The sequence below is a fragment of the Python bivittatus genome, unplaced genomic scaffold (assembly GCF_059951505.1).
Source record: "Python bivittatus isolate LINGU-HERP-01145 unplaced genomic scaffold, Pbiv_v1 ctg000070_np1212, whole genome shotgun sequence".
Taxonomy (NCBI): Eukaryota; Metazoa; Chordata; class Lepidosauria; order Squamata; family Pythonidae; genus Python; species Python bivittatus.
This window is the reverse complement of record NW_028277034.1, coordinates 51,392,534-51,413,761: the sequence shown is the minus strand read 5'-3', so window position 1 is coordinate 51,413,761 and position 21,228 is coordinate 51,392,534. Positions and strand designations below refer to the sequence as shown.

General features: G+C 40.0%; 1 protein-coding gene across 1 annotated transcript; it reads left to right on the top strand.

Moving 5' to 3' along the window:
* The first annotated feature begins 13,719 nt into the window (after positions 1 to 13,719).
* CXCL11 (C-X-C motif chemokine ligand 11) lies at positions 13,720 to 20,579 on the top strand. The gene is made up of 4 exons (XM_007441252.4): positions 13,720 to 13,858; positions 16,455 to 16,578; positions 19,211 to 19,283; positions 19,390 to 20,579. Exons 1-4 carry the CDS (start codon positions 13,795 to 13,797, stop codon positions 19,420 to 19,422), a joined length of 294 nt encoding a protein of 97 aa, XP_007441314.1. The 5' UTR covers positions 13,720 to 13,794; the 3' UTR covers positions 19,423 to 20,579.
* The last annotated feature ends 649 nt before the right edge of the window (positions 20,580 to 21,228 follow it).

Here is a 21,228-nt window from a genome sequence, read left to right as displayed (position 1 = left end):
GAGGAAGAACAACCATTCTTATTGGCATGCTTACACAAAATTTAAAATAAAGACCTTTCATTGGTTACATAATGGTATTACTATCATTACAGTTAATGAGAAAAAAGGACTATTCTTTATGCTCATTTTTAATCCTGTGTGTATGTTTAAAAAATCTCTTATGTTCATTAAAGCCTGTAAACCCCTCCCCCCCCATTTTTTGGGGGAGAAACTGTCTTGCTGATTCTTGTGATTTTTTAAAAAACAGTTGATGCAGTGGCAGATATATATCTGGTGAACTTTTCTAAGCATCGCCAACTGATTTCTGCTCTGCTTAAAACTGAACAAACAGGGTATCTCTCTTCTTGTAAAAATGATGTAGCCCATGTTAAGGGGTAGTTAGTAATAATAATATATGCTTTATATCGAGCTACAGAATTAAACAAAGATGCTGTTTTTGTTTTTATTTTAACAGAATAATGTCACACTGTAGACACCCTAGGGTGCATTTTACAGCACAAATCCAATTCTTTTGTTCATGGGAGCTTATTCTCAGATAAATACATTTAGAGCCGCCACCTTACATTTGTAGCTGAAGTCATAATAAGAAAAGAACATACCGGCAGCTAAAAGCAGCGGAGTGATCCAGCATCTGTGTCCAAATCAACAGTGCACAATAGATTTTTGCAAATATTGCCTAAAAATGTGGTCTTGGGTTGTCTGGCATGCCACTTTCTGAGTCTGCATCTAGCAGCAATCTTTAATTCTGCAGGAGAGGAGACAACTGACTGCGTTCCCAAAGGACCGCTAATAAATCTCGGTGTGTTTGGGACTGGTCGTTGTGACAACCAGATCTGCCCGGCTAATCATTCATCACAGCACACGCTTGCCTTTTATCCTGGGCAAAAGCTGTCTAAGAACGCAAGGGGGAAAAATGTAGATGCCAAGGACAGTACAGTTCATGCAGCACGCAAAGGAGCGTATGGGTTGTGTCCCTCCAGGACGGTTTAGTGCAAGCACTAGGACATTCAGGCAAATGCTGGGATCTGTGCATCATAAAATCATAGAACCGTAGAGTCAAGATGACCTCAGAAGTGATCCAGTCCAGCCGCTGCCTCAGTCCATCTCTGCAGGGCCCAAGGAGGCCGGTGTGCAGGACCGATCACATATTTTGCCAAGGCTTACGGCCACTGGGGCAAGTGGAGCCAGATATATGATCCTCTATTCTGGGAACTTTTTACAAGAGATTAAGGGCAAGTTGGGTGCTGTGAGCCTTTCGTGGTTCCCTCACCAAAAGACTTTTCAAAGTGTTTTTACTGTTTTTTATATGTAGTTGTTTTTATGTATTTTTTTTAATTGTTGTACGCCGCCCAGAGTCACCTTGTGACTCTGCACTGATAGATAGATAGATAGATAGATAGATAGATAGATAGATAGATAGATAGATAGATAGATAGATAGATAGATGCTATTTGACATGCCCTCCAAAGTCTAATACATCCTTTGGATTAACAACAGTTGCAGCACCTAGCTTAGCATCTTGCACAGCAAAATTGGACTTGGCACGGTGCAGAGGCTCTATTCAAGGATGTTTGCATGGTATGGCCAAAAAAATCAAGATGGTGGCCACGACAGTGCAACACACATAAAAAATAGGTGGAACTTTGATCACCCATCATGGCTACCATCTTGATCTTTTTGACTATACCTTGTGGAAATGCCTGGGCCTGTTGAAGTCTCAGGACAATATTGTCTCAGATATCCCCCATATCTGAATAGTCAGCTATCCCTGAAGTTAACTTTGACAAGATTACATAAATACATCCATGAAATTGTATCTGCAACAAGAAAATATGGAAGTACTTTGTATTACCTCCTTCCAGGGTACAGGTACTTAGATTTTTCCCAGTCTAGTCCATAGCCCTGAGATTTCCTGGTGGAATCCCATCCAGCCTGTCCTTGCTTAGCTTCCTAACCTTGGTTTCCTCCCCACAAAGGAGCTCCTTCTCCTTTCTCTCAAAGCAAAGGTTTTCTTCCACTCAAAACACACTGCAACTAAGAAAATCCGGTTGGACAAGTCAGACAACTTTCCTTTTCTTTTGTGCTAAAGCTTGGAATTTGCAGTTAATCTGCACCTGTTTTTCCAGATGGTTTTATTAAGTCCCTCCAGGGGTGGTGGTGGATTATGGCTTATCATGAAGTCTGAACCCAGCTTGATTATAGTGGGGTCTTCCCAGTCATTGAATATCTGGATAGTCTGGAAATTTGTTGAGGTACTTTTTAAGATTTTTCTCATGGAATAATGGGCATTTGCTTAGTTTGGTACTTGCATCTATCATTCATTTGGCCTATGGCCCATTGTGGCTGAGAAGCCTGGGATCTGTACTTCCAAAACATCTGGATGGTGCCAGAAACGGAATTAAAAATATCTGGATTCCATCATCATGTCCATCTCCACCCCAATCTGAAAACAACCTCTCCCTGATTGTCTCCAGGTACCCAAGATAGAAGAATTGGCAGTTCCTTTCTAGCTCCCAATATTTGACCTAAGGAGTGTAACAACTCTTAATCTGGACCTGCATAAATGCATAACCACAACATGGCCCATCCTCCACCACCTTTTGGAGACAGTTGACCTTAGGCTATTGAGAATGCCAGAACATCTACCAGCACCCCTGAAGGGGCTTAATAAAACCATCTGGAAAAACCCTGAGTTTCAGTTTCTAATAATGCTACTGTTTAGCAGAACTTAGTGGCTGGTTTCAGGAAAATCCCCAGCTTAAATCTTACCAGAGATCATCTAATATTGAAGTCCACGATTAACCACAAAGACCACATTGCTTGAGCCATAGAGATATTTCGACAATGCCATGTATGAGGGCCAAAAACATGTTTCCCACATAACATTGGCAAGGTTTACTGGCTGGAAGATGGACCACTATACTACTTAATACATTTGCAAATAAACTAAAGAAAGTATTTTCTCCCAAATGGAGTTGCATTCCTTTGATGGAGATTCATCCAAAGCAGCTGCAAGATGTTGAAACCTGGACTGGATGTAGTTTTCCCCCCCAGGGCCAGAAAACAAACTGCAGTAAAACAAGAAGGATTTCTTTCTGAAGCTATAAATTATTCTGATCTGACCTGTACTCTTCCCTTCAGTCTGCAAAACGTGATTTGTAAGCAAAGAAACTGGGAGACAAATACTGTAGGCCTTTTCATAAAGATCATAGGTTCTTATCATTATTCCCCATTCCCAGCCCCAGCCCCAGCAAAAGAATGTTTTGTTTCATTCCCAGGATTCAGGTCCCATGCCAACGGATTCTCCAAACCTTTCTTTGCAGAGCTACGTATATGGGAAAAATCAGAAGCAATGTTTTGGACGATTTCATTCCTCTTTCAAGATGGGACTGCCAGGGTTTGCTTGGCAAACTTTGAGGGGCAAAACACACATACGCATGCACACAAACACACAAATCAAAACTTTCCACATGCTAAACATTTCTGCTGACTTTAGGGGTTACAGGACAAAACCATCGAGGAGACATGCCCCGTGGAGTCATGTGCTGTACCCTCGACCATGTTTATGGAGGATGCCTGACAACACGTTGAATGCAAACATTGGCGCATGGCCTGCTAGGTACAGCTCAGCTCCTGGTGATTCCATGTCTATATCCATATTGTTTCCTTGGCAAGAATGCAGAAGGGGACCATCATTCCTTTCTGCCCAGATGTTTCTCCAGCTTCTCAGCCTAGCCTGTACCTGGGATTTTCTGGTGGCCTCCCACCCAGCTAGGTCTCAGCCAGCTTATCTTTTTGAAGAGCAGCCACAAGTGACTAGGGGCTGCCCCCTGCTGGGATAGGCATTATACAACCTCTGGATGTGCGTGAGAGGAGTCCACTCAATGCATCCGTACCTGGAATGCCATAGGCTTCCTTTGCATCAGGCATTATCCTCTGTGGCATGACCATGATCTGCTTTTACATCATGTCCTCAGGATGTTCCACAGCTGAAGCAGCTTGCTTATCTGTTTATTATTTATTATTTGCTTGATTATGTATTTATCTGTATGATTCTGAATCCCCAAAGCCTCATCATGAATGAATCCCCAAAGCCTCTAGGTGGCTAGCAATCTCATCATGAAATAATACATCAATTAAAAAGAGGGTTAGGATTAGGGTTAGGATTAGGGTGGGAAAACCCTGCAAAAATACATAAAAGAACCAAGAGACAAAAAAGATGCAACCAGTGTGCTCAAAACCCCACCATCATTTAAAGTTCCTCCTCATGTGCTGGATGGAACTAGTAGGTTCTAAAAGCTTTCCCAAAGCCCAGATGAGATGGGGTTGATTGAATCTCTGTGGAAGAAAGTTCCAAAGTGTGGAAGGAAAAAGCCCCTTCTGAAGCCTATCAGAAAACAATCCCAAAGGGACAGGACAGATAGATGAATATCAGAAGAAGTGGTCTTTCAGATAACAAGTTTGTCAAATCTTCTTTAGCTCTTCTATTTTTGAAGTAGTGTTTTTCCTCTTCTCCTAGCACAATTTTTGTCATACATACAATCTAGGGCAGTTCAACAATGATGTCATGGATGATGTCATCAGGGCTGAGATCCACCTGTTCAGGTCACCCGCATTCCTCTATCTTCAGAATGCTGGATCGTGACTCCAAGAGCCTACAGGCATCTGAATATTCACGCAAACATTCAAAACAAGCATAACCAGAGAAGACATGGAGGCTGAAGTGAGCCCCATGGGTTTCATCCCTATCAGCCCCCTCCAAATATTAATTTGGGTCAAATAAGCATCTGGACATGAGGAGGTGGACAAGCAACTATAGTTCCTATGATATTCTTCCTTCTTTTCCTTCCTTCCAAATTTGAAAATAACAATTTTGTCATTATGAGATTTTTGTGTGGGTTGGCCTTCCTATGACTGCTGTTTCCCTTTTTACTACTTTCAATCAGTTTCTGGTTTGCTGTAACATCTGCTTTCACAATGTCTCAGTCTTGGAAGCAATCCAAGGAAGCAAAGTTGACAAATCAGTCAGATACTAACCTGAGTACAATTTGACAAGCTGCTCTTTAAGAAAGATTCAAACAACCTGGAAAGGCAGCATAGATGATCAGGGGATCTATGAAGAGAGATCGAAGTAGCTAGCTATGGATTACTTTAAAAAGAAAAGGTTTCAAATACTGAGGGTGTCACACAGCAGAATATCCAGATCTGTTCTCTAATGTTCCAGATTGTGGAAAATGGAAACACGAATTTAAGTTACAGGAAGACAAATTCCCATTGAACACTAGGAAAGCATTCCTAAATGTAAGAGCAGTTCTGGGAGATGAAGTCCACACACAGCAGTTCAGTGGTGGTATCAAAGTCCCAAAGAATGGTGACCTTCTCTCCAATGGATGAATTCCAGCAAAGGCTGGTCATCCAGCTGTTGAGGATGTTCAGATTCCTGCACTCAGCAGAGAATTGGACTTGGTGGCCTAATTGGCACATTACAACTCTATAATTCTTTGACCCTTTAATGCATTTTGCACACTTGCTTTTTGTTCTGGCAATTACAAAATGGACCCCCAAAGGATACAGGTTCCTATTCGTAAAGAACATAGCTCACATCATAGAATCTTATGTGTGAAATGGTCCAATATCTTGCACAGTCCATAATCTACCTTGCAGGATTCTGTAGCAATATGGTTAGAACTGTAGAATGAAAGGATGAAAGTTTCAAACTTCTTCTCTCAAAAGCTCATTAACCACCCTGCTCTGCCTCTTGCCAGGTGTAACTGCTTGGCAGTTACTATTGCTACCATCTATGTTCAAGGGGACATCTCACCCAGTATCCTTCCTCTAACCCAGTGTATGAGACAGATAGGGCTCTCACCACCTGTAGTGCCCTTCTGTACAAGCAAAAGGTAGAGAGGAGAGGAGAGGAGAGGAGAGGAGAGGAGAGGAGAGGAGAGGAGAGGAGAGGAGAGGAGAGGAGAGGAGAGGAGAGGAGAGGAGAGGAGAGGAGAGGAGAGGAGAGGAGAGGAGAGGAAGGAAGGAAGGAAGGAAGGAAGGAAGGAAGGAAGGAAGGAAGGAAGGAAGGAAGAAGAGAAAATAATTTCTACGATGCAGTCTCTTGCCCTTGTAGCATAATGGCATGTGACTAGTTGTTTCACCTTTCCTCCCTGCCCCCGCCCCTTGTCCTCTTTGGGAGAGAAATCAATTTCACAAGAGACAAACAAAATCAAATGTCATTGTTAAAAAAAGTAACTCAAAAGATATGTGAGAGCTATTAACAAAAATATATTCAAAGTTCTCTGCAGCTACAAGGTCCTGCTCTACTATAATTAGTGATGTGGAGCAAAAGATGGTTTTCAAGTTATGTAACTGCTCCCAAGAAATAAGGAGAAAAGTAACTATTAAACTGAGTCTAGATTACACAGAATGCCCTACTTGTACAGAGAAATGGAAATAGGAGAGCATAAGTTACAAGCAAAGTATTTAAAACTAAACACAACTAACTAGAGCAGTTAAAAATACATGGATAGAGATATCATGAATCTCAACACAAAGTCTCTGCTACTTTGTACCCTGGACCTCCCCTGATTGATTGGGGAAATTCCAGCCATTTATCAGAGCTATTGGGAAGACAGAACATCCACTCGTTTTGCCAGTTCAGACACAGAAAGATCTTGCTCCATTTCCCCAAGTCTACCTTTTTCTTTTAAAAGAACAACTTTTAAAATCTTTATCTAGGAGAAGAGGGGTAGGAGAAATCTTCTGAACATACACGCTAAAGCCCATGCCTGAGAGAAGATATGTATTTAAACTCTATCTGGCATTTAGACTGGCACAGAAAATCAGAATAGTGAATGTTAGCTGATTATTCACAACAGGTGCAAAGACAGATTCTCTGGAAAATGGCCATCTACTCTATGTTTCCAGCAGAGAAGAATCTCAGTCAAAGCACTTTATCCTACTTGTTCCCACAGGATATTTCTCATAATGTTTAGCTGAAATCTACTTCCCTGTGATTTCAACCAATTTGTTCTAGCTCTGTCTTCTGGAAAATAGACTCACCAACTGTATCTTCTCAATAACAAATGTTTAGATATTTGAAGACCACTCTTCTCTCTCTCCTCCATCACTTCCACTCAACTCTTTCAAGCATTCCCTACTGGACCTTTGTCCTCCTTTGAGCAGGTATCATTTAACAATGCCTTTTCCATCTTGAATCCAGACCAGTATGGGTTTAAATGAGTATGGTTTGTCTTGAATGGTTTCATGTTAATTTTTTCTTCAAATTCTCTACTCAAAATATCAGAACTTTCTTTTATTTTCTTCACTGGCCATGGTGGAAAATAATGCTAATACATGTAATGCAAGTTACCCACAGCTGTATTTAATTTTAAAAAAAGAAAAGATCAGGAGTCAAGTGATTTCATGCATTGTGGTGACATTCACACACTACATTTCATCTGTAATTCATTTCTGAAGTTCACCCATTGCACTGAATCATAAGCACCAAATGGTGGATTTCACACAAAAGGCTAATCCATTGTAATGGACATAGGGAACAGCCTTGAAGGACAGGAGTAAGAACCACTACCAAGGCAATGGTGAGGTTTGAAGAGGGGCTTGAGTCTGGGCCAAGAAAATAACTTGAGAAAACATCTCAGACAAGCCCCCACGAGAAGGAGGGGGGAAGTACATTCAAACCTGCAAGATTCTGTTACTATAAAAGTAGTCTTCACCTACATGGCATTGGTTTCGTAGTCTACCTTGTTGGGCTGACATCCATAAACACACACACACACACCCTCCTAAATATGGTCAACATTAACCAAACATAACAAACTGTGTGATTGAATCTGCCAACCATTTACCAGACTGCTGGAGCATAAAGACTACTCATGTATGCTGAGGCACTATTGCTAAACCCAAACATGTGCACCAACAGTACAGAAGTGTACACATCACACAGAAAGTAGGAGAGAAGAGACACAAAGGAAAATAAACTACTAATGGTTTTGCTATGAAGAAATTTGGAAAAGACCCTGATGCTGGGAAAGATTGAAGGCAAAAGGAGAAGAGGACGGCAGAGGATGAGATGGTTAGATAGCATCACTGAAGCAATGAGCATGAAACTGAGCCAACTCGGGGAGGCAGCGAAGGACAGGAAGGCCTGGCGCAATATGGTTCATGGGGCCACGAAGAGTCGGACACAACTTAACGACCGAACAACAACAATGAAGAAATTAGAAATGTGATAGAAGAAAAGGCAACAAAAACAGATTCCAGCTCAGATGATATGAGAATGTACATGAATGGCATTCCATGACAATTCCCTAGTTTTGGTCAGCCGCAAGAGTGACCCCTGAAGGATCTGATAATAAAGATCCCACACTAAAAGGTCTGCATAGATGGAATTTGGCTTCTCCCCACCCTCACCCCTCTGCTGCACCAAAAGTCTCTTCCATGTAATCTCATTTATATAAAGGCACAACTGGGTGCAGATTGTGCCCTTATAAATCCGTCAAAGGTGACTGGAAGATAGATTTAGCCAGTGGAAAATTTCTGATTTGTTTACTAGATCAGGACACTGAAGCTGATACTGTGGAGGACTACAGAGATGGGCTTGCAGAAAATATACAGCAACCATTAGGAAAACATGAGCTTAACTAGAGAAATCAGGAAAGTGTCAGAAAGAAGTTCAAGACTGCTCCATCTTGACTCTCTTTGGTATAAGAGGGAGGGAAGGGAAAACAGTGCCAGGCTTTTAAGATTTTGTTATTAGAGCCTATATCAATATAGTTCTAATATTTTACTTACTTGTTTGTTTGTTTGTTTGTTTGTTTGTTTGTTTGTTTAAATTTGTATGTTGCCCAACTGACTTTGGGCAGTATTTCTTGTGGTATCTGTTTCCTGACTTGGCCCACCTCAAAGAACTATGACAAAAGCTTTCTCCTTAAGTGGGCAAAGAAGCAGTAAATTTCCCTAGAGGCTGGCTTTCACTATCTCTCTCATGCTATAAAATAGTATAAAGATAGGTGCTCACAAGAGAGAAGGAGAAGGAAAAAGTGGTGACAGAAATCATGAGGTAGGACCTGCCTTCCAACATCCAAGCAGGAGACCCAGATAATTTCTTTCTCTCTCTTTCTCCAGTCTTTCCACCCACAACTTTCTGTGAGTATGTGCTGAAACATAAGATCTCAGGCAGGCAGGCAATAAGTAGTTGGGCAAGCAGTAGAGATTCTGGGACATTATTGTTGTCTCCCCTTCTTTCTCTTTGCTTTCCCTTTTCCAAATAAGCTCTTTTTTATATCTGTAGAGTTGTCTATACAGTATCTGTAGAGTTTTAGAAATGAATTTCTCATTCAAACTTTCCCTGTTTATGCAATTGCATGGTTGCACAGCTGTTCCTTGTGGTCAGCGACTGGCACTAGGTTTCTTAAATTCTGTATTTCCGGCCTTTTTTTCAGTTTTTCTAGAGCTGGACTGCAGGAAGAAATCCAGAGCAGAGGAGCTAAGTTCTCCCCAGACAGACAAACAGACAGGGCCCCCCAATAAATTCTGTTTACTGGGGAACTTTTGCCCGGGAGGATTTAAGTTATCCCAGTTTGTAACACTTTCTCAGTCCTACTTGGTTTTGAATAAAGGAAGCAAGTCCTTTCAGACACATTATACCTGAACTTCAGGTCTTTCTGCATCTAAATATCATTTATTCAAGCACAGGGCACTTGAAGGGAAGAATAAGTCTTGCCTCCAAACATCCTAGGAGTGATGGCTAATCAAGGACAGACAACACCGCTCTCAGTCAGATTTGGATCTTGAATCAAGGAGACATTCCAGGGAGGCTACTTCTAGCAATAAAATTGAGGTAGGGGTGACTCGCCTTTTTTGTGCTCTTTCATTATAGTTCTCTGCTACATAGAAGCAACGCAGTCCGTCATGGTGGCATTTTCTGGGCTGTTTGAAAAGTAAACATTGAACTCAGCAGAGATAGACATTTGGCAAAGAGAAAGGGAAGGATTTCCCCAAGGTTTCCACACACCACACCCACATTTCAAGTTAATAATTCCATTTCTTGTAAAAAGGAAATAGCTATCTGCTCTAACAGGTTAGATCAGGGCATGGTTTGCTGATCCTGTCCTGATCTCCATGGGTTCAAGCGTCAGCCCTTCAAGATAGACCAGACTAGGAAACCAAAATCATATAGGCCTGTACTACTTTCATTGTAAAGTTATAGTAACACAATCTTGCAAGTCTGAACACGCTTCCCCCCTCCCTCCCTTTACCTTTGTGTGAACTAGGAAGCGGCTTGTCTGAGATGTTTACTCAGGCTACATTCCTGCCCCAGACTCAGGTTTCTTTTATCCGACAGTTGCCTTGGCAGAGGTTCTTCCTCCTGTCTGTCAAGGCCATTCCCTCTGCCTTCTATATCAAGGGTAATTCTGCATGGCCCACTCAGATGCCCCTGAAGCCCTGCTAGCTCTTCCAGGGACCCTCCAGTTTTTAGGATCAGGGTTCAGATATACCAGTGTTTCTCAACCTTGGCAACTTTAAGATATGTGGACTTCAACTCCCAGAATTCCCCAGCCAGCATGGGATTCTGGGAGCTGAAGTCCACAAATTACACAGGGTAATTTCTGGAGACTAGTGTCATGCCCAGGCAAATGGTTCTTTCTTTGCCAGCTGAGCCTGGTGGAAGAAGATGAACCTGACATATGAATGTGTGAATAGTCTCTAGCTTGTTTCCACCAAATGCATGGATTGCATGGTTGAAGGGGGAAAGAGAGTTTGTGTGAATGGCAATGCCCTTGATCTCCATACATGCTGCAAAGTATGTGTGCATAACCTTTCAGTAATAGCAGATGGCAGCCAAATTTTGCCTAATGTTGAGAAAACTAAACAGTCTGATCTGGTTAATGCTTGGACAGGAGACCACTAAGGGATCCCAGGGCTGTAAGCTAGGCTGGGCTAAAAATAAAACAAAAACAAAAAACAAACCCCACCATGAACAAGGCAATGGCAAGCTATTTCTATATGGTTTCCATGAAAACAATATTATTTTTAGTGATCAGAAGTTAAGCCCAACTCAGGGATGTTTACACTTTCTAAAAATGTTACCCTTTGTAGTTTAAACAAGGAATTCTGGTCATATACTCCATTTGCATCTTCCACTGAATGCAGGAACAGCAGATGTGAGATCAGCATCAACTGCAGGAATAATGCGCTAGCCAAAATCAGCGCCCCTCCTGTTGGGCGCAATCATGGTGGGAGGGGGCTTGTCCTTGTGCAGGTATACAGTTGCTAATTGGCTAACCATTCTTGCTCACATCAGCGGGTTACACCCATGTGGGGAGCTAACCAATCAGCCACCGTACCTTGGTACCATATGGGGAAAATCTTCCTCCTCCAGAATCTCCCAGTGTTTTCTGACAAGCATGGAAATTCTCCAGTTGTCTTTCCAGTGGCCAGCGGTTCCTAATGCCAAACTGGGTCACTGATTTGCCCTCATCCATTCTATCTTAACAAATACATCTCTTTTTGTAAGCCACTAATGTTTCTGCCCAAAGGGGATAAATAACACTATCTGTCAATATAGTTCAAGCAATCTTGCTTAAATCTTGCAGGTAGCATTCCATGCAAATAAACAAATTCGTTCTTATAATGTTCTATCTTTGTATTTCTTTTTCATAAACTCAAAAATAGTAAAATGCCTCTTGTGCCTGAGATACCTGAATGCGTATTGTCTCTATATTTAATAATTTTCTAATCATAGCTTAAAACCAGCAAAATTATGCAGTGAAAGCAACTAGAGCCGTATTTTTCAAACTTGGCAGCTTTAAGAATTCTGGGAGTTGAAGTTCACACAGATTGAAGTCGCCAAGTTTGAAAAACACTGAACTACAGCAAACAGGTGAATTAAGGTGAGCAACAAGGCTTGATTCATACATTGCACCAAGCCATGGTTTCTTTAACTATAATGTTTTGAATAAACCACAAAGCATTGGGTTCACACAGTATAATCCAAACCACATCCTAGCTTAGCATGTTAGAATCCCAAACACTGTATCATCAGAAATTTAAATCAGTGTGAAAGATGTTGTCCTGTCAAGCCCATTTCCTGGTGATGACGTGGACACGTCTACGCAGTTTTCTTGGCAACAAATTAGGAAAATGAAAAAAGGAAGAAGTGGGGAAAAGTGTAGAATTCAGAGAAAGGCAGAGTTTGTTTCAAGGAAAAATAAAAAAGGAAATTGTAGTGCATGATTCATCGGTGTACTTTACTTAGGACATGGAGAATGATTTATTTGCTGGTATGATAAAGTCAAGGTTAATGTGGATTTTAAAAATCATTATGTTAGATGTGTCATATTGAGAATATGGAATAGATACAAACCCAGATTGTGTCTGAAAACAGCTTTGTGGATCTCAGCACAAGAAGCGTTTTATAGACGAGAAATAATAGGCAAACACAGATGGCTAACTGATCATGAGATACTAGCATATTGTCAAGGGGAATATAAAATAAAATCAAGAGACGAACTGGTGACAGAGGGATATAGTTGTCAATGGTTCTCTTATTTACAATTATTAGAAAGGTTTAACGTAGACAAAAGAATTTATGTTTTTGAACATTGTAAGACTGAGTTTGAAATAGAATTGTGTACGAATGATGAACATGTAATTGCTAAAATGTATAAACTTCTATTGAAATTTGAAACAGAAGAACAAGTGAAAGAATATATAATAAAGTGGGCTAAAATTTTTGGTTATCATATATAGATGGAACAATGGGGAAAATGTGTGGCTGAAAGGATTGAAATGTATACTATGCTATAATCTTAAAGAGAATTTTTATAAAATGATGTACTGTTGGTATATGTCACAAGAGAAATTGTCTGGATTGTATAAAGGCATTTCAAATACATACTGGAAATGTGAACAAGAAGGGACATTTTATCTTGTTTGGTGGACGTGTTAGAAAGCTGGAAAATTTTGGATTCAAATACATACATTGATTCAGAAGATTTTAAATATTAATATACAGTTGAAACCAGGGGTTTTTCTTTTGGAACTGAAGGACAAACAGTTGGGAAAAAAGTCATGGAACTTTGTTTTTATACATGATAATTGCAGCAAGATTATTGTATGCACAAAGATGGAAAGATTCGGCAATACCTACAATGGAGGAATGGTTGGTGAAGATGATGGAACTCGCTGAGATGGCCAAATTGACTTCTTTGATCAGAGAAAAGACAATAACTATGTTTATTGCTGACTGGAAACCCCTTTTGGACTTTTTGTATGAAACAGAAAAAAATGAACTTATGATTTATGGTTTTGATGATTATACAAAATAGATTATAGAAAAAAGAGAGCTACGTTGTAACCATAGAGTAAGCAGTAAATTTTTAATTGTACTTACAACTGCTGTAAAGATCGGAACCACCTCTTTGTATCATTTTTCTTTCTTTTCTATTTTTCTGTTACTTCTTTTCTTTTCTTTTCTTGCACTTTTAGCTTTCACTTTGATTTCTTTCTTCTTTTCTTTTTCTTACTTTATATTGGTTGGCATTGGTTTTTATCTTCTTTCGTTGTAAAAGCTTTAATAAAATTTATATATAGTTTTAAAAAGCTATATATATATATTTGCTAAGCTAAGGGTATGGAAAGTGAAAGTGAGTGGGATGGGGATTCCCTGAAGGACAGAACAGTGGGTGAGCTTAGCCAATAAATTAGCTCCTTGCTGAGACACAATCACTTGTCCTCTAGCTGGATCGCCACAAGTGGGAACGGAGACTCAGCACAAAGATGATCAACAAAACCTTCCTTGCCGTCCTTGTACTTCTGGCTTCTTGCGTAGTTCTCATGCAAGGTAAAATGACCTGGTTCTCTTTTTGGTTCTAGAAGGGAGGCATTTCCAAGTTCACCCTCAGATTTTCAAGGAGGGGGTGTCCACCAGTAGACCCCTTCCCTATTTCTTCTACTTCTTCTGCATATTCTTTGTGTCTCCTTCTCTGCTCTTGGTCCCCTGGAATGTCTGCTTCTGGCTTTGAAGTGAGGAAAACGGGGTTGAATGGAATTAGGAACATAACATTTCCCTTATGGGAATCGGTTAGGCTCAAGTGAGCACAGCTGATGAGCCCCACTAGAGGAATTTATTTATGTATTTATGCGTGCAACCATGCATACAATCTATGCAATTTATTATCGCCTCTGTTTTGACAGATTCTCAATCTCAGGGTTCTACGTTGTGGCAGAATCCAATGTTTCTTAGGTAGCATTTCAGGTATTTTGTATAAGAAGCTGCTCCTTCTCACAAAAATCAGTTGGTGGAGCTTTTAAAAACTAGAGAAAGAAAGAAAGAAAGAAAGAAAGAAAGAAAGAAAGAAAGAAAGAAAGAAAGAAAGAAAGAAAGAAAGAAAGAAAGAAAGAGGAAAGCAGGAAAGTCAGTTCTAAATAGGACATAACAAAATAGCTCCACACAGCAAAATGTGAATAACAGAATATGGGTAGATGAGCTGTTTTCATGGGCTTGTATAAAATGCGATACAGTGCATAATGAAATGCTCAGTGTAGCAGGTGGATTTGCTGAGTAATACAGATTTTAAATCTTTTTAACATGAAGTTTCTGCTCCTCATTGAGATTGGTTTAAATATATATATTCTCTCTTGCACACACACACCATAATGCATGAACTCCCAGCCACTGGAATACTATCACCTTCTTCATGATATATTATAATTAGTATTATCTATCTATCTATCTATCTATCTATCTATCTATCTATCTATCTATCTATCTATCTATCTTTTTAAAAAATTAAGTTTTATTGAAGAATTCTTTTACAGAATAAATACAATACAAATTTAAAGAAAAAGGAAAGTAAAGAAAAGAAAAGTGACCCGCAAATAAGAAATAAAAGGGACAGAAAAGAAGAAAAAAGAAAAGAAAGGCTATAAAGCAGTGACTTCTGATCTTCTTTACAGCAATTATAAATGCATTTATATTTTATCCTCTCTCTCTAAGGTTACATTATGGCTCCCTTCTTTCCATAGACTACCCTTGCTAATCATCAAACCCGTAAATCACAAATTCATTTTTTTCCATTTTCATAAATGGTTTCCAGTCACTAAAAAATGTAGTTACAGCATTGTCTTTTCTCTAATCAAACAAGTCAATTTTGCCTATCTATCTATCTATCTATCTATCTATCTATCTATCTATCTATCTAATCGCTATCTATCTATCTATCTAATCCATCCATCCATCCATGTCTGTCTGTCTATCTATCTACGTACCTACCTACCTGCATCTACCATCTATCTATCTTATAGGGGAGGTGATAGCATCGCAATGGCTGAGTATTTGTGCATTATAGTCAAGAAAAATCAAACTATATTATGACTTCGATCAGCAACCTATGTGAAAAAAATCCTTTTCCTATCCCACCTAGATCTCAGAACCCTGTGCTTTCTCTACCGACAACTGTCATAGCCATCCACAGCCTGGATGCTTTACTGGTGCAGAATGGGTCTGGGTCTGGGTCTGGGTCTGGGTGTCAAGTCAGCAAATGCTGCCCCTCTGCCTGCCTAACTTTCATCCTGGTGTCAGTGCAACTTCCAGATGTTTGCTACAAAAACTGGGACTGCAGCAAGCAGATGAAGAAATATCTGAGGGCTTGATGCCATCTGGAGGTTCTTTGGATCTTTGCAACCTAGATCAGGTAGTCCTGAGGTGACACCAATAATGTTGGGAGTCTCAGCTGAGATCAGTGAAGCTTATTCCTAGGGAAGTGAGTCTAAAACTGCAATCTATTTAGAGGAACATCTTTAGCAGAGCAGGTTATATGTGTTGGGTGACCAGAACCACTAGGTATAATCCAGCTGGGCCTCTCTTGCATTTCCTTATGAAAAAAGCAGAGCAGATCCAAGGTCCTCCAGATATTATGGACAGCAATTCAATCATATTCATTCATGCTGCCTGGGGTGATGGAGCATGGAGGTTATAATCCAACAGATTGGAGGGCACCAGATGGAGAAGCCTGGCATAGAGGTCAAGCTAGGACTTGGAAGATCTCATTCCTTTCTCTGACAGCCAGTTTGGTGTAGCGGTTAAGATACCAGGCTAGCCACTGGGAGACTGTGAGTTCTAATTCTGCCTTTCTTTCTCTCAGCATAACCTACTTCACAGGACTGTTGTGAGAGTGAGAAGAAGCATGTGTGTCACCTTGCATGCCTTAGAAAAAAGGGATGGAGTCATTGCAATTAAGTAAAATAGGGCATGCATTTTGCACGTGCACACCCACAAATGCCCCTACAGCCAAGCAAAACTTGCCTTGTGTTTTCTTGCTGAGGAATTCTGGGAGTTGAACTCCACTCATCTTAAAGTTGCTGAGGTTGAGAAACAGTGCATTAGGCAATTGTGAATGATATGTGAATAACTGCCTTCTCTATATGATCCCTTGCAGGAATGCCAACCTCCATCAGGGAACGCTGTTTATGCAGAAGACAATTCCCTTCTGTGAACATGGAGCTTGTGGCTACAGTTCAGTACCACAAGTCAACCGGCAGCTGTGGTCAAGAGGAGCTGCTGTAAGTAGTCGAGCAGAGCCCCGATGTCTTCTCCTGTTGAGGCTATTGAATTGCTATAACTGGCCACACGGTCCTATTTCCGTGGAATTGTTGGGTTGCCTTTTCCCCCCTGCCTGCACACCCCATCCTGCTCATAAAGATGGGGGAAAGTATGCATATTAGAGACCTGGCACATGGCGTTTTAGTTCAGCCTCTGTGGCTGATCTTAACCTGGTGTTCATGTGATGTCAGGGGCAAAGCTGGCTTGTTGAAAAAAGCAAGATGCTTTGGTTTGGGCAAAACATCCTAAAACTATCACCGTCTCTCTCTTTTCTCCATACTTTGCATCACGATGGAAAGCATATTCCAGCATACACACACCCATTTCAGCCTGCTGGATCCCTCTTTATTTTCAGCCCTAGAGATCTCTATCTTATGCTCTTCAGTTTATACCATTCTCTTCTTATCTGGTGATAACATCAATGCCCAGCAAAAATTTGAAGTATTTACCTCCAGGTCTAAACAGCCCATACCAACTCAAAGCTGTTCCACTATCAAGATACCACCAGAATGAGCAACATTCAAGGTGTCCCAAAATGGGTAAGGGAGGGGGGAACATAGATTTTCTTAAGCAGACAACTTTTGTTTTTCTGAGAGTAGGAAAAAGTATGCTTGAGATTCATGGAGGACAAAAAAAGTGGGGGAATTTCAGACCTGGCTTAAACCTGCTGAAATGTATGGAAGTAAATGCTTTCCATGCTGGCCTACAGTGAGGAAAAGAGAGAGAGAGAGAGTTTGTGATGGTTTGTACAAACCAAAATACCTCAAAAGGTATCTTGAAAAAAGCCCAGCACAGAGGAATGGCTGGTGAAGATGACAGAATTAGCAGAGATGGCAATATTGACTTGTTTGATTAGAAAAGGGACAATAACTACATTTATTAGTGACTGGAAACCCCTTATGGACTTTTTGCTGAAAAAAGAAAAAAAAAGAACTTGTGATTGATCATTAGAAATGGTAGACTATGGAAAGAAGGAAATTATGTTGTAACCTTAGAGAGGATAAAATATTAATGTACTTGTAACTGCTATTAAGAAGATCAGAAGCCATTTCTTTATAACTTTTCCTTTCCTTTCCTTCTCTATTTCTTTCTTTGCACTTTTTTTCAGTTATTACTTTTCATTATTTTCCTTTTTTCTTTCAAAATTTGTATTGTTTTTATTATTTAAAAAAAAACATATAGATGTAGATATAGATGTAAAGTATCTTGAAAAAAACAACATACCTGTGGGACTTGAACCTACTCTTATTTTCCATATTCAATATCACCATGTTAAAACAAAGTTTGATGTCATTGTATGTATGTATATATGAATCTCTCCCTCTTTCTCCAAAAGTAGTATTATGCACAGAGTGCCTTTTTCTGCCCCTAGAGTGAGCAAACCCCACTCCATTCTAGTACTGAAGATATTACCTAGCCGGGTAACGAAATGTTTGCAAGAAAACAACCAAGCTCAGAGAACCCCAAGGACTCCACAGTTCAACCCTGAGCTACAGATATTCTCTTCCATTTGGTAGCAACAGGGTTGTTTGGTAGGGTTGAAAGGTGGGAGATCTCAGAATCTTCTGGGTGTTATAACCCCTAGCCCCACCTTTCTGCCCCTGGAGTAGCTGCTTAGTACTTGCTATCACTCCCTACCTCCCAAAGGGATGTTTTTACCTGCCATGCTCCTCCAGCAGGTGAGACAGATAGGAACCCCACAGGTAATGCTCTTGCTGGCAAATAATAGAAAAATACAGCAGATAAAAATGAAATCAATTCTACAACACCACCTCCTAAGCCTGTAGTACAAGCCATGTGTTAAGGAAAACCAGTCCCCTATCCTTTGAGAGAGAAATAAACAGATAAGTCAAACTACCAGATTAAAAAAAAAAACAACAGGACAATGTAAAAAAAAATCCTTTTGTTGCTTTAAATAGTCACATGTAAAACATGCAGCTGCAAAGGAAATGAGACCAGAGACTTCCTCAAGACACAAGGAGTGATTTAAAACAGATATCCTAGCGAAAAAAGATAAATTTATTTATTTTGTTCAATTTATATAATAAATAGTAAAAGTTGAGGGTCTGAGCAGACTATAAAATAGTTATTTAAGCCATGCAATCACTGAGCTTGCATAGAGAAAAGTAAACCTCAGACATAATAGTTTACTTTCAAACAAGTCAATCAAATGTCTAATTGCAAATCCATGGTGAAACACATATCTGTATCTTAGAAAGAGTCCTTCCAAGGAGTCCTGCTTGGTTCTCCTAGAATTTTTCAGATTCTTGTGGATCATATCCTGAAATCAGGATCAGAACAAAATTATCTTAGCTCCTTTACCTGCCCCAGTAGCCAGATTTCTAGCTTGGATTTTTAAAAAACCAAAGCTTTCCCCCAGAGGGATATGGAAATTTTGTATATGGGTTCCCAGTTATGCCTTAGGTCTTTCCTGCTTGAAGTCAGCTGTTCTGGGTTTGCAGCTGACAATTTGGAGACCTGTGAAGGCAGGTTGGTTGGCTTCACAACAGTTGCTTTGATAGTCAATTAACAGTGAATGCTAATCACATCAAACAGCCCTTTAGCTAATTTGATCTTTTTGCTTACGTGCAGAGTGATTTTCAAAAATGGTGGCCGAAGACGTTGTCTCAACATTCATCTGAGGCAGGGCAGGAGAATCAAAGAGGTAAGCAACAATCAGAACATGGACAGAAGGATCAGGGCAAGGCCATCATCTTTCAAGGAAACCTTTTGTAGCTAGAGGAAGCTAATCAACTATGCTTCCTTTACAGGCAATCATGAAGAAAAATAATGCCAGAAAGTGAGGTTCATGCTGACATTTGGAGAAGCGGCTTCACATACTTCACTTCGCTTCTTACGGACTCATAATCAGCTTCTGAAGGATGCGGAATCTATGACACCCAAGTTGGAAACCACCAGTCCAACAGCATTATTCTTATCAAGCTGCTGGGATTTAGAAATGACCCCAAGTTCTTCCTGTAGGAATGTATTAAAACAACAACAGCTGTGTAATGAGGCAAAATGTCTGTGATTTTGTCTTGATTTTGACATCACTCTCGATGGAAGATCTTTATTCTTTCTATGTGATCGAACAAGTTATAACAATGTGATACTGGCATATTTCATCCCTGAATATTTTATGTTTATTATGCCACTATATACTTCCATTCCTAATCATGAATTATGTGTATTGTAATGTTGCAGCACAAGCTTCACCTTTTTTACTATTGTTGCAATGTTGTGTGCAAGTACCCAAGTCACAGGATTGGATTCGTGACATCATAACACACATTACCCCCCCCCCCACACACACACACACATTGAGTCCTCTGTGGACACCTATGTATATAGCCTATTATAGTTAATGATAAAGAGGATATTTCTTTAATATTTCCTAAGGGTCATTAAGCTATTCTCTGTCCAAAGTTTACTCACACGGTATGTCCTCAAAACACATTTAACCTGATTACTGAATGATTCCTGGGTTCTCACATATCCCAAATCATAAATTAACCAAACAGGATGAATTGCACAACACCCACATCCCACACAAAACCAAGCTTTGCCATTGTGGAAATGCAGTGGCTAGATTTGCAACTGATCTGGTTCAACCTACCGTGCCTAGCTAAATTTTTCAACCGATATAAGGAGAATAGAATACTTTTGGTCTGTTTTCGCAGCAGTAATCATTCAAACTTTTGTGTATTGTGACCTTGCAAATTACCCGCTTCTTTTTTCCCCTCATCCATCAACAGACTCAACAGCCTAGATTTATGTTATCTGTTTCCTGATTCCAGCCATTGGCTGCAATGTAGCCCCTTCAAAGCTATGATCGCTGGAGTCTGGAGATTGCATGACTGATCACACGTTCCCATGAAATTTGAAAAATGTGTTGCTGTTGATTCTGTATTATCACTAGTGTACAGTATGTTCTTGAAAATAAAGATTTGTTGGAAAAATATTGCAATTGAAAAACCAGTATTTCTGATGCTGGGCAAAGAAAGTTAAGCAGTTAGCGTGTCCTCCTTCCCCCCCATTTGTCTTCCTTTCCAATTGTCCGAGTCCTCCTTTGCCTGTTCAGATAGCTGGTAACCCTAACTCTGAAACACATTCGGTTATGCATTTTCCTTAAAAACGTGGGTTTATTCAGGGGAAAATATAAAGCAGGAAGCTCTCTTCTGTTCCAGCTGTGGCTAGATGTGATGCTAATACAGTATATCACAAATATATTCCTATTTCTGTTTCACGCCTTGATTTCCTGCACTTCATGCACAATCCCTAATATAAGTATAAAGTCCTTTACTTCAAATAAGACTCACTTAGACTTGTACAGTTTATATTTGCTATAATTGCTACAAACAATTAATTGAGCCAAAAGCTTGTCAGGATTCACAGCATGTGTAAGCCAAGACCAGAGCAAATAAATGTCACGGCTTAAGGAACTTAGACATTAATTAGACTAAACACTGTACAATTTGAACTTCAGAAACATACATACATATGTATAGAGAGGGTGGGTTCATACATTAGGTTAAAGTGTGATTTGCTCAATAGGCCACATGACACTTAGCTATAAACCATGGTTTAGAAACAACAATGGCCAGATTCAC